Source organism: Falco peregrinus, chromosome 6 (assembly GCF_023634155.1).
Source record: "Falco peregrinus isolate bFalPer1 chromosome 6, bFalPer1.pri, whole genome shotgun sequence".
NCBI lineage: Eukaryota > Metazoa > Chordata > Aves > Falconiformes > Falconidae > Falco > Falco peregrinus.
The window spans coordinates 63,573,107-63,587,238 of record NC_073726.1 but is presented as its reverse complement, the minus strand read 5'-3'; the positions used below and the strand labels follow the sequence as shown (position 1 = coordinate 63,587,238).

The 14,132-nt window shown below is 42.2% G+C and overlaps 1 protein-coding gene across 3 annotated transcripts in view; it reads right to left on the bottom strand.

The window, feature by feature from the left end:
* The window catches only part of GNPTAB (N-acetylglucosamine-1-phosphate transferase subunits alpha and beta), a 46,595-nt gene extending 38,154 nt beyond the window's left edge, over positions 1–8,441 (bottom strand). Inside the window, exons 1-2 of one of the 3 annotated variants that reach the window (XM_055807649.1) lie at positions 8,230–8,441; positions 3,337–3,422 (exon numbers count right to left, since the gene is read on the bottom strand). In XM_055807649.1, coding sequence (XP_055663624.1) covers positions 3,337–3,422; positions 8,230–8,346 — 203 coding nt within the window. In that variant the 5' untranslated portion in view covers positions 8,347–8,441. The remainder of the gene's footprint in view (positions 1–3,336; positions 3,423–8,229) is intronic. The other 2 variants (XM_055807648.1, XM_055807650.1) reach the window with 2 other exon arrangements.
* Positions 8,442–14,132: the final 5,691 nt, after the last annotated feature.

The following is a 14,132-nucleotide window of genomic DNA, read 5'->3' as shown; positions in this document are numbered from 1 at the left end:
AGAGCCACTTCTGCTTTATTGCTCTCAAATGCTATTTTTCATATGCAGAGTCTTTTGCAAATAGTTCAAGGTCAGAAAAGATCAAAAACTTTCTCCCTCAAATTCTGTAGCTGCACTTCTCCTTCATGTGGATTTATACATTTGGTCTTCATCACAAATACCACTCTGACAAACAGACTAAACCCAAGATGATCTGCCTAAATATAAATTATGTTAACTCCTTTCTACAGAAAATCATTAATTTCCCCATTTGCTACTGCTTTTAATATCAGCAAACACAGACTTTGGGGACCCCCAGACAATACGTCAAGGCTTATTTTGGATACTCCTTTACATTTTCCTCTTTCAAAAACGTACCCATTTTTTACTTGCAGACCTAAAAAAAATAAAAATCAACAGGATCCTGCTTGAAGACAAAGACAAAGCCACCAGCTCTCCCATACAGGACAGGAGACCTGTCACGTGCTGCCTTTTCTATGCACCTGCTGGGAAGCATTTTCCATACCTGTGGCCTTTGTTTACGCGTGACAGCCATGCTCACAGATTGTTGCTAGAAGAGAAAGTCTCATTGCCTCAGTATCCACTGTTGCTGAAGGAGTACAGCAGCCTCTGGATCTCTCCCAAGCTACCATACGGTGATGTCCAACCTTGCTGGGCCTCTTTACAAACAAGTGTAAGTCCATTATGGCCTTAAGCTCCCCACTGTAAACTTCTTGGCTCTCCTAAATCTCTGTAATTACCCATCAATGGCAACTCAGCTATTCCATTGCTATTTTGGCTTCAGGACCTCTCGGCTCTGAACTGGTGCATCTTGTCTCTCCTGCCTCACTCTGCTCAACAATAAATGGCTCTCACTTGCTGTACTGTACTGAAATCAGTCTGTACATTTGAAAAGCTAAGGACTGTTCCTTCACATTTTGTTTCCATATAGATTTTGGAGTTTTAAATATGATCAGGCCATGTCCTGCAATAGCAAAATTACACTTCAGCACTTGCCAAAATGCAGAATTTGCTGGTGGAGAGTAATGAAATACAGTTCTCTTTCAAGACACTCATGCCTGCAACTTCATTATTTAGTTTCTTTCTCTCCTCTTTTTTGTTGTTGTTTCATTTTCATAACAAAACTAAGTCTTCAAAAATGGGTTTGAATGAAGTGGCTCAGTAAAAAGCCCTGGAATCTCTATGCCACTGTCACAAGCTGTATAAGCGTCTGGACAATGTTAAGTAGGAAGTTTAGCAGCTGACATGACTACCTAGAAAGTGCAACAGCTGGGATGCCAAAGGACATGAACAGGAGGGAAAAGCAAACCAAATCAGTTGATAAATGAGGCAAAACAAGAAGTCTTCCTTGGTCTAGCAGAGAACATTTAAATGGTGTAACTAATGATGTTAGCAACTTCATTGGTTTTATGTTACTCGGGAAGAACAGCTTTTTGAGTTTATAATCGTACAGAGCTTGCCCACATGCACAAATTTGTCTACATGTTACACTGTTTTCTTTATAAAAGTTTATAACACAACTGTTTGACAAGGACAGAGATGTTTTCTTGCAAAGCTCCTAGAAGATAACACTAATTCAGTTGAAGGTCCATTAATATTTCCTAAAGACCACACAGATTTTACTGTCCACTAAGCAGTGGATCTGCTTAATTTCCAAACCAACAAGCTTCCTGTTCTCCAATTTTGATTATTTTTCTCTAACACTAAAATAAGAATTTATTAAAATCAACAGATAAGGTAGGATCAAAACTGGAAGTCCAGAATCCTCAGTTTATGTAAAAACCACATGACCTAAACATTGCATCAATGCCAGCCTCAAAACTCCATCAAACTACCACTAGTACAGTGCATACTGCAAAACGGGGTCCCTTACTGCATTTGTGAAATTTGATAATAAAAACAAACTCGACAATAATACAAAAAAACTTGACAACAATAAAACACCCTGACAAAGGACTTCTAAAAGTTAACAGATGCCTAAAAGTATATCTCCACAAAGACTCTTTGTTAGTATGAATTTTTATGGGAAGTTGGTATCTGCACACAAACATCAAAACAAACCTCCCTGCCATGCCCAGCGTACCAGTATTAAAGGTGGGTGGGTGAACTGGAATAACTTAAGCACCCATTATGAAAATCTCAAGCTTTTGCTCAGGCAGCCAACAGCTCCTCTCCAGGCACTAGATGTTTTGCTTGCAATTCACAGCTAAGGAGTGCTTTACACAACCAAAATGAAAGTAAGAAAACATCACAACAGTAACATTTTTGATTTTGTTTTGGACAAACTCAATCATTTTATAAAAGCACTGTCCTTTATCACAAAGTCAGGCATTTTAGTACTGACAGGAACAAACTAGCATGCTTTCACTTCAGTACTGACAAACATGTAAACATTAAGGTAATCATCCAGATGAGAAGCAAAGTGATACAGCTCATATATCATCCTTTGGAAAATGGAGGAGGGGGGTAAGAGATGAGTATAAAGTATACAGGATTCACTAACACCATGCAATGTATTATAGAGTTATCTCAGACCAGCTAAAGCGTGACAAACTGATCTTATAATTTCTTCTGTCCCGTGATTCCACAAACCTCAAGGCAGATTAAACATCTGCTTTCAGTGTTGGGTTTTTTTTTCCATCAAGCATATCAACATGTAAGAGTCAGATGATATCTCCTTAGTAGCTTCTTCCACCTACCACTTCACAATCCACTGACTTCCTGAGCAACAGACCCCATGACTATTCAGACACAAACATTGAAACCACAGGTAGCAGCTAACACAACTGAAACATATGACCCCTCGGACTTGGTTTCCAACTTGCTGTGAGTTACCTCCCATGCATTCAGCTTTAAAAAGCTTCTTAATAGCTTTGTGACTTCTCTACTAAATGCCCCTCATGAGCTGTCACAGAAAGTGTAAGGTAAATAAAAAAAAAAACTTTTCAAAACATTGACAGTTGGAATTTTAAGCCCACAGGAACGCTATTTATATTTTCCTATCTTAATACGGAAAACACGTCATGTCCTCCCTTTATTGTTAACATTATCACCATTTTGATGTTTTATTAGAGACTGGATGAATTAAATGCATTTCAAATGTAAACTGTGGTATGACTAGAGCTTCCAAATGCCAAACACCTTCCAAGCTGAGATATTAAGCACTAACTTACAATTTTAAAACCACTAACTTCAAAATTTGCTTCAGATTTACAGCCCATACAAATAAGGTCCTACTCAACAGTACATTACTCCATCTGAAATATTTGATTTGAATATTTGAAAATCCATTGAAGAGTAAAGTGTGCAATTCTGTTGACTGCAAATAAAGCTCACCGATTCTGAAATGATTTGCCAGCAACGTTGTCTCTGTATGAATCAAACATAACATGATACTGGTCTCTACTCCATTCCAAGACAACCTGGAAAGGAAAAAAAAAAAAAAAAAAAAAAAAGAGAAAAATAAAACACCAACACTTGACATCACCACTCTCTAAAATTAGACACCTACAACTCTCCTTTTGAAATGTTTAATCAATTTCATTCAAATTGATCTATGCATTAATGCACAACTGACCAGATCTTAATCTAAACTGTTATTACACTGAGCCAGCAACCAGACCCACAACTTAAGAGTGCACTTGGTTTAAACTTTTTTTTTTTTTTTTTTTTATCTGCAAGAAAGGATTTCATGTTTACGGACACACATCTTAAGCTACTATTCATTTAGGTTACCTCCCCCTCACCTCTTAGGCTATAAAAATTCAGGAATGTTTTCCCAAAACTGATACCTAAAATAAATATACTTCAATACAAGCAGGAAATCCCTACCCCACCCCACATAATTTTGCTTGTCTTCTCTTCTGTTCTCATACAGGGTATATTAAAGTGTATACACCTCTGAAATCTGAGCTTTGCAAACAGACAGGCCATATCAAATTATGCAAATTGAACCGGCCATAAATTTAAACACAATAGCTCTTTCCCAATACAGATGAAGTCTTACGTTGCACACAGATTAACCCAACAGCATAGCATTTCTGCAGTCTCCCTTCCACCCCCCTGCATTTCTGCCACCCCCCTTTAGCTTGACAGTTCGCCCAGTCCTGCAGTGAGCCAAGTCACGAAGCGAGACCAACAGAAAGATGAACCTTCAAAAACCAGAGCACTTGACCTTCCTCTACGTGGTTGTTGGAGCTGGTGAGAAATGGTGGGAACACTCAGCTGAAGGGAGGGTTGTCTTCCCCACCTTTATCCAGCCATCAAGGCTGCTTCGCTAAAACATCAAACTGTGGGCCACTTTGCCAGCTGTCCCCATTCCCAGGCATTTACATAAATTAACTAGACAGCAAATCAATCTTAAGCCAATTCTTACTATGGAAAGCTGCAACTTTACATTCTGTTCCCATTCTTAATTGTACATATATATACATACACAAAACAAAGGCACACAGTTATGTTTCCATTAATAACAAAGTATCTGGCATCATGGCTCTAAATAAAAAACCCATGACTTTTCAACACTAAAAATGCTTAATATGCTTCAATACAGCAAAAAGGCATAAGTAATTTGAGATAAAAATAATATAAGACATTTAGGTTCTACTCTGAGATAAAATTGCTATGCTATCTTTTACAGTGAAAGTCCAACCTTATCTTGTGCTGAGAGATTTAGAGATGAAGGCGTAGTGACTTATTTTACCTCGAGAAGTATGTATTTATACGTACTGGAGAGGGGAAAAAAATATCAGGGAAGACTAGTACTTACTTTACACCACTCTTCCTAGATTTAAATTTTTATTGCTTATTTCTTGTATTACAGGAACACTGAAATATACCATTTCTCTGAAACAGCATCCGAAACTATAGCATAAAGACTACCTCTGTCCCTTTTAAGAAGATACACATCTCTTCTCTCATGCCCACTAAAGCAAATTAAAGCCTTCTAGAGAGCAGGGAAGCCCCATCATGTGGCTAGGTGACAAGTCCATGCACACACACAGTTCCTGCCAAAGCTACAAACGGTCTCTTTGTAACCAAGATCACATCTGTGCAAGTTCATTCCCCTTACACAAAGGACACAATGTCCCAGGTGAGCATAAAATCTCCTCCCTTAAATACTCAAGTCAGAAAGTGTCTTAAAAACATACTATTACACTTTTTCTTGCATAAATCATTACGTCCTTCTGCCAAATACACTAATTTAATACAGCACATAGTGAAACATCTGCTACTACTGATAATGATGAATTGACATACACTGACTGATCTGCTTCTAGAAGAAATACAGAAGTATTTGAGTAAGAATGTAATTTATTATACAAATAATATGATTTTCCAGAAGAAAAAGGCTAAGTGTTCAAGCCTTGGCTTTTTGCCTTTGTGTATCTATAATCAAAAAGATCCAGGACAGTCAACTTGAGAAACTCATTTAGAAAAAACATTTAAGCTCTTCCCACCTGATACTTTTTTTTCCTGTAACTGTTCCCTCCTGTCACCTTACTTGTGTTGCAATAATGCCTGGAGGCCTCTTTGCTTTTCAAGTTTGCATACTGATACTATAAAACCACAAAGTGAACAACATTAAAAAAAAAAAAAAAAAAAAAAAAGAGGGAGAGACACCCTCTATTAAGAGATACTGTATCAGACGGGTGATAACAGAGGCTCTGACATATTCCAGTTATAAAACACTGCACCAAGCTGAGCAACCTACGGAAGGACAGCCAAGAAGGGCTGACAGGTACAACCAAACTGTCCTAAAACTTAAAGCTCATCTTACAGCTAGGTTACAGCATTAGCTTAAATCAGGCTACCCTACACATTTTTGCAGAAATATTCCTGAATCATGCTTAATGCACTGTTATTTCAGTAAGCTCAAGATTTTTTTCTTGAAATCAAGCTAATTTTCAGCTTGAGGCTGTGAGGACACCATTATCAGTCCCAAATTATTTCCCCTAGCCATTCATTTTTACACCACCATTATTATTGATACTAGTATGAATCTAAGCAAGCAGATCTAGTTTTGCCTACCAGGACAAAAAAGCTGGCTCTAGGGGTGGGGGGAAAAGCAGAACTGCAAACGCTGCTCCAACACTAGGGTCTGATAAGCATTGCACCACACTGCTTTTTATTGCTTGACAGTTCCCCATAGATTGTTAAAAATGTTTGAGCTAGTAATTACTAGAAAGATTTCTTGGTTTCATTCTCAGAACAGTGATGTATTTTAACAGTTGTTGCCTCATGGACTTTGTACTGAAGATGATAAGTGTTTTCCATTCCCACTACAGTTGTCAGAAAAGGTCTAACAGTGTTTGCTCTCAGAAGCCTAGGCTCTCCTAAAGCCTTAAACTACCACTGTTTACCAAAACACATCGCTTTTATGATTTAAAGTAAAAAGCAAAATGCACACAAACATAGCTTACCAAGAACACTCATGACCACTGTAGAGAAAAAAAAAATAAAAAGTTATTCTAGGTTTCTGTATGGTCATACCAGAAAGGGTGGGGGTTTTGCTAGTGTTTGGCGTCTTTGTTTTTTAAAAAACATTGCTGGTCAATTTTCTTTTTTCTCAACATATCATTTTGAAAGTTTACTCCTACAGGAATCTGCCGGATCTTTGCTCACTGTCTAAATAGTATCTAAGCTTTCCAAATAGTTCTAAAAGTAGCTCTAAAAGGGCCAGAAGTAGCAAACTAAGATTTGGTAGGAAAGTAATTCTGAGCAGTGATTTTCACTTATTCTCAGCGAAATCAGCCATAGCTTGGACAACTACCAAAGTGTTTTTTAAGAAGTTTCTAAGAAATCCTAAAGTTGTCATTCTGAAGAAATGCAAAACTACACTCAAAGTTTCACAGCACCAAGAGGTACAATCCAAGTTGAGAATTGTACAAACAGGTGCCTAGAAGTACTACACTATGAATTTGCTGATGGCTTATCAAGTGCTTCAGGAACTTGTGAACCCTATAAGACAGCAGGGATGAAGTACTTCATGCAAAAAAAAAGAGGTACGGATACACAAAATAAAAGTTTTGACCGTGCTACACTCAAGAGCTTCAGATAATAATCTTTACGACTCTTGATTTTTTTCTGTATCTGAAAGCCCATCAAAATAAAAGAGAGAAGAAAACAGAGAGAAAAACCAAGGAAGTTTAGGAATCAGGAAATTCCTGTCTGTTTGCATTTAACACATGCCACCCTTTTACACTGACAAAAATACTCTAAGTCCCTGAATACTTGCTATATTTTCAAACACCACACTGAAGAACAATTGGAGTTTTTTTCCCCTACAGATGCTTTAGTCGATGATTTCCAAAACAAATAGGGTAATCTGAAATGAAACTTTAAAATATACTATGCACTTGCATAAAATCATATATCTAAAAATCAGAAGTTATACTGCATCATTTAAAAAACAGCAGGCAAACTCAGTAACAAGCAGCGAGCAATGTCACAGACCCTGCTGAGCTGAAGGCAGCTTGGAGAGGCTACATTTAACTCTTTAAATTCGGATGGAGAAAGATTTTGTCACTCCCGGTTCCCATTTGAAGGGAAGGTTACACCCAGCACGGGCTTTTAAAGTCAAATAAACCCAAAATACAGCGGTAATTAATCACCTGATGGGGGAAGCGGGAAAAACTTGCCCCAAAACAGGCCGCCAGCTGCTGGAGCTGGCAGGTTTGCCGCGGCTCCTCGCTGCCAGGCTCCCCGGGGACACCCCGCCAGGGCCCGCCAGTGCTGCCCCGGGGGCGCTCCCGCACGGCGGCCCCGGCCCGCGGGAGGGGAGGGGAGGTGCGGACCCTCGGTCCCGCAGCCCCGCGGCCAGCGCCACGCACCGCACCGACACGGCGGCCCGCGGGGCGGCCAGGGACCGAGGGGGACCGAGCCCCGAGAGGGACCGAGCCCGGGACGCCAGGGGAGCAGCAGCGCCGTCCTCTCCCTTTACGTGCTGGAAATACAGAGCCACGGCCAGCGCGCACACCACAGCCGCCCGCTGAAGGCGCCCGCTGCTCGCAGGGACGTGACGACCGCCCGGCTCCCGAGAGCAAAGACAGTCCCGAACCGAAAGGCACCCGCGCCCGGCGGGCCGCGCCGGGACTGCGCCGGGCGCCGCCCGCGTACAGGCCTCTCCCCGCCGGCACCGCTCGGCTCCGCACGGCCCGGCCGGGGCTGCCCGCAGGAAGGGAGGGGAAGGGGGGCAGCCACGCCACGCCGGCGCGGCGCCGTACTGACCTCCCCGAACTGCAGGGCGGAGACGATCATGAGGACGAGGCCCCCGAGGCAGAGGCAGGGCCCATACCTGTGCGACAGGCAGGTATAGGTCTGGCGCTGCAGGAGCTTTAGCAGCATGGCCTGCCGGCGGCCGCCGCCTCGCCCGGCGCGGCCCGACCCGGCCCGGCCCGGCCCCTCACCGCGCTGCCGTGCGCCGGGGCGGGCGGGCGGATCCCGCCGCCCCCAGTGCCCGCCCCGCTTCCGGCAGCGCCGCCGCGACACCTGGCGCCACCTGGCGGCGGCCTCGGGGAGGGCGAGGCGGCGCCCCGAGCCGCGCTCTGCGGGCTTGCTGCGGACGGGAGCACTGCCCCGCACTTCACGGGTGCCGGGGTCCCGGCCTCTGCCGTCCCCCGCTTCTCTGCCGTTTTCCTTCTGCCTTCCCAAGGGCCCAACACCGAGGCAGCAGGGGCCGGGCCGTACGGGTTTTTGCTTCCCCGGCTGCTCTCTCACGGCGTTGGGCGCTCCAGCCTTCGAGGCGTATCAACAGTACGGACCCGCCGGAGGCGGCGGGACTGACTCTGCAGGTTTTTTCAGAAATCATCCGGATGAAGCAATCCGGACCCAGGAGCCTGTTTGCAGCAGCTGGGCCAGAGCATGCGCTGCGCTGGCGGCGCTCCCCGCACCGGAGCGCAGCGCCGCACGCGGGGGTGCGCGCGGGAGCAGCCCCCCGCAGCTCCGCTGCACTGTCGCGACCGGACTTGTGACCCCTCCCCTGTGAGTTACCTGCTGCCTGTAGAACAGAGCTTAAACGTTTTGACGTGTAATGTCCTAGGTGATCCTGAAATCGCTGACCCACAAGACGATTTTTCTGCGCACCTAACGCCTGCCCAGCTGCGGCCAGCAGAGCTGCACCACCCTGTCGTGCTTCCAGGCGTGCCACAGTGAATCTGTTTTCCCCAGCTAAGAGCGAGTGGGAGGACTCTTGGGAATCGTAAAGATACAGTAAAGCTACATGCTGAGATGCAATTCTGTGCGCACAGAAATTAAGTGCAGGCATAGATTCATGCAAGGGGAGCCACCAGGCTCGAAGAAGGTTATTCATGGAGCTCTTCAAGAACAGTTCTTGAGGCAAAACCATAATAACAAGAGACTAGTTAGAAGTCACTAGCTGACAGCAGACTCTGTTAAATCCTTAATCTGCATCAATCTGATTTCTGTCACGAAGTGCAGCCATCTGCACAGGACACGGCTGGTATCGCCACTGCCAAAAGTTTCTTCAGGCAGAATGATGAAAGGCACTTGTGGTTACCACAGCAAAATGATGTGGTGTCGTAGGCGCTCATGAGGACAAGGACAGTAGCGTTTATCTCTGTAGCCCTTTACCACTGCATTGAAAGGTCTTCTTCTAAGTATTTCTTACAACTCACTGCAGTGACTCCTCTGAGTAACAAGCGTTACCCTCCTGTTCTTATTTTTCCCTGTGTATAGTAATAAAGCCTGACCGTTTCCATAAGTTTGTCCTAGTATATTTACACAGTTGTGGTGTGAGAGGGCTGCACCTGGCCATACTTCTTTAAGAAGTGTCCCAGAGTGCATGGCTTTTTTGGCACTGCTCTCCCAATCCACTGAGCCCTACTCCTATTTACCTTTTTGGTGTCACAGTGTTTTTCCTTTCTTCATGGACCATGGGACAGGATGGCAAATTCACTAGGGCCTACCTTCCGAGTCTCAGAGCCCACCACACAGTGCTGTGTGCCACCTCCTTATCCTGTGTTATCAGCATGGTTATACTTATTTGGCCCTTTACAATAACCCAGCCCTCCAGTCTCAGTACGCAGAAGCCTCTAGTTAAGCTTTTATTGCCTGGCGTGCACAGCCAGCACAATCTCCTAACCCATGCAGTCTTCTTCTTTCACGTGTTCTCACCAATGTACCAAAGTAATACCCTGGAGGAATATAATATTTGGAGGTCTGCTGGTGCTTCCCTCACTTGCACCTCCTGTTCAAGAACTGTGCTATTATTATTGAGCCATTATCACTGAATGGCGGCACCTCTTTACCACCCGCTACGGCACTGTGGCTGGAGTGCTAGTCATGGCCTGGTATTCTGAGTCAGCAGACTGAGGTTTTCATTCAGAACTGAGGTATAGCATGTGTGCACATTAAAGAAACAAAACCATTATTTCTGGTGAATAATACAGCAGAAAATGCAGAAACAGACTAAAACATGCTGAAGATAGGCAGCTGAGAGACATAACAGCAAAGTAAAGCAGAAAATCAGTCAAGGAAAACTGGATGACTACAAGCCCTGGATAAATAACTAGTGCAAAATATGGAATGATACATTTATACAGATTAATAAATACTTCCATATAATACCAATGTGAAGACACCATTAAAATTCTCATGTTTATATGATTTTATAAAGTATCAGCAAAAGTATTCCAGCAGATATAGAAATGTAAAAAGCTACCATACAAATCATGATGAGACTATATCTGTCCTTGCTTCTAGAATACTTGTGTTCAAGGAATATACATTTAAACTTAAACAGATGCACAGAAAGAAACAACCAGATCCTCCCTTCTGAGAAGACACTAAAAGATTTTGGCTTGTTCATGTTACAGGAATGAAGATCAGAAGTTTATTTAAACTAAATGCAAAACTTTCACCAGGTTAAAACACAATAAAAAACCCAACCCAAAACAAACAAACAAACAAACAAAAAAACCAAAAAAAGGAGAGCAAAAAAGGTTCTGGAATATATTTTTCTTTAAGAAGTAGGAATTTCTTTAAGAAATAGGAATAGCAGGAATACCTATTAAGCCTTGAGAGACAGCTTAGCCAGCTTCTGACAGTAGACAGGACTCTGTACTCCAGATGTTCCCCTATATTCCCAGTTTGCCATGGATTTATACGCTGTTGCTGTCTTCAGTCCATCAAAGGCTTAATTATTCCATGCAACACAAAAAGGCATGATGGAAAATGGATGAAAATAAGGCCATCCTCAACTTGCTAATTAATTGCAAGGTATTATGGTATATATAGTAAATGCAGATTCAAATCTGGTTTAAGACAATCTGAATCCAAGCCTCTTGGATCCTTACACATTTGTCACTAGAAATTCTTACCAAGCACAAAACCAGAAACTGGATCAGGGACCTTGCATTACTCTGCAGCTGGCTTCGTGAGCATGTCTCTGAAAGGGGAAGGATTCAGGCCAGACTCTTCTTTTTTTTTCACATTTTATCTAATACATTGCTTAGGCAGCTGTCCAGGTGAGTATCTTGTTATTGCACCAAGAACAAGATACTTAACTTTCTTCATTTTCCACAGTCACTGTACAAGCAAATAAACCCAGATTTTCTGTTTGGAGCAACAAATTCCACTAGGTGTCAGAATATCTAAAAATTAGATGCTGCTGTTGTAATCCAAAGTATACTCAAGGGCCTTGCCAAATCACTATCCATGTAAACCATTAGGCCCTTGGAATGATCTACTTAGCTGTACTTGTATTTGTATTAACTTAAGATGCACGTAGCAACACTTACAATAAAGGCATGCTTTCTGTGCAATATGAATTAATCTAAAATAAGCAGTCAGATAATTATAAACACACTTTATGTTGATCCTGATTTTCTGCAAGTTGCCTTCACCAACTTTTTAAATCTTTTAGATCTTGGAAAGCTCTCTGAATTTGAGATGTTTTTTTTTACTGTAGTCAAACCTTTTTCTAAGAGGGGGTAGAAGCTACTTTCAAAAGGAAAGTAATAACTACTTCTTTAAATTCAACTGGAGAACCTGTAATGTTCAAAGGCTTGAGGAAGGCAGGAGTTGCTGCTACTCTTCTTCATATCTATCCTAGGAAAACAGCAATCACTCACACTGTTCCTTCCTTAGAAAAGCTGAAGTATTGTGGAATACTTTTTCCAGATGTTTTGCATTCTAATTTTCTGGGAAGAGAGAAGACAAAGAGCTAAACATCTGAGATAATTATGTAATTATCTTTTGTTGAGGCAGAAGACCAGAAACAAGCAACCTACCATCTCAAGCTTCTTTGTTAGCCAAGAATAATATTCACTGCACAGTCCATGAATCTTGTGCTAAAGCAAAGAGAATTAACGTCCTCATAGGCTTCCAGCGTTCATCACTGTATGGCCTGTTCAACAAACATGAATTAATCTTGTAGCGCCTCTGTGAAGTAAATATTACCAAGCACAGAGACAAAGATAAAATTCAACAAGTTTGATGCCTGCTTCCACTTTAGGACCAACTTTTCACAGTACAGGGGCTAACTGATAGTACTCTGAAGGCTCAGCAGTTCACTCTTAAGGACTTTGTTGCATTTGTGAATGCTCAGAACTTCTCAGCATTCAGAGGCAGCAAAAGTTAGGCAGGCAGAAGTAAAGAACAGAGAGGTATTGACTTACTGTGGAAAGTTTGAAGCGACTTTGCTGTCCTTATAGAAGAGTTCTGCAGCAGCGGCTGGGGCCAGTTTATATTTGCTTATTGTAATTACGCAGCTATCATTTCTATTCCTGCCTTATTCACAAGAGATCTTCTAAGAACTTTTGTAAAAACCCTAGAAGTTCTACACAGCTGTGAACAGGTTCACCCCATGCGCTGAAGGATGGAAAGGAGAAAAAAGCAGCCAATTATTTCACTCATGTAATGCACATGCTCAGAAGGATTAAAGTCCTCAAAAGCTCCAATAAAACTATCTAAATACCTATTGATTTTAGTGGCAATCTAGACACCTGACTGAATGCCTGTTCCATAACTACCTTTGTGCATCTGGTCTAAACAGTCTCTTTTCAGTAACATATAAGAAAAAAATGTAATAAAAGCAGTTTTATCAGCATAAACGTTAATTAGCATAAACAATCCAGAAATCCTCCTAATTTTTCATTGGTTGTCAATACCTACCATTGAAATTACATCTCTATATCATGCAAAAGTGGCATGTGTATGTGTCCAGGGTAGCTTTGTCCTGTTTAGCAGAAGATGACTAATAGTGAAGATTTGTCAGCACGGACTTCAGGGCAGGTTACATGAGCTCCTGGTAAGACACATGTGAGCTGATAGTCCATATCAAAAGCTGCGTTTCCAGATCTTCACAACTAGCATGATCTTTAAGAGCTGGGTTAAAAGTAGCTGAGTGCAGTGTGACATTTTGGCAGCTGGGCACACTTGCTGACCCACCAACAGGGACCTACAGCCTCTCTCTACAGCTCTGGACCATTTCTTCCCCACCAAAGCCTTTCAAAGGTTTCTCTGCTACACTTGCATGTTCATTTACTACATTAACATACGTTAAGGACCAGCTCCTCTAAGAATTTATGTATCTTCTGTTCACCTAGGAGCCAACAGAGGACTTTGTAGGGGGCTAGGCCTTAAATAGCAGTCAAAACAGGCTGGTGTGCTTGTCAGTATTTTGAAGACCTGCAGCACCAGAAAATGGGAGACAATAGGGCCTTCTAGGTGTTCTTCCTCTGACCCTCCACGCCCCAAAAATCTATATCTGAATGTTCATATCTACGCTTCTGAAATGTAAAGCACTAGCCTTAGGCATATTGGAATGAGTAGCTCAGTACAGCACAGTGAATTTGGTAGTACGAATATCTATCAAATAAAATAATTAAATCACATTAATCATTCAGAACATAAAACAGTAAAAAACAATGACCAAGTAGTATTCCATCCTTTGCAAAATTTTTCTCATTTTGATTCACCATTTATAGAGATCTTAGCCTTTAATATGAGTCAATTCCACTGACGTTACTCCTAAAATAGAGTGAATATAAGCGATCAGTTTCTGAAAGATTATGTTAGACCCTAATGCTACATCTTGTAATAGATTATCTCTAAATCAGTCCGCAGTAATTTTAGCCTCGTGAGTAAACGTGTTCTCATTATAGGCAGCT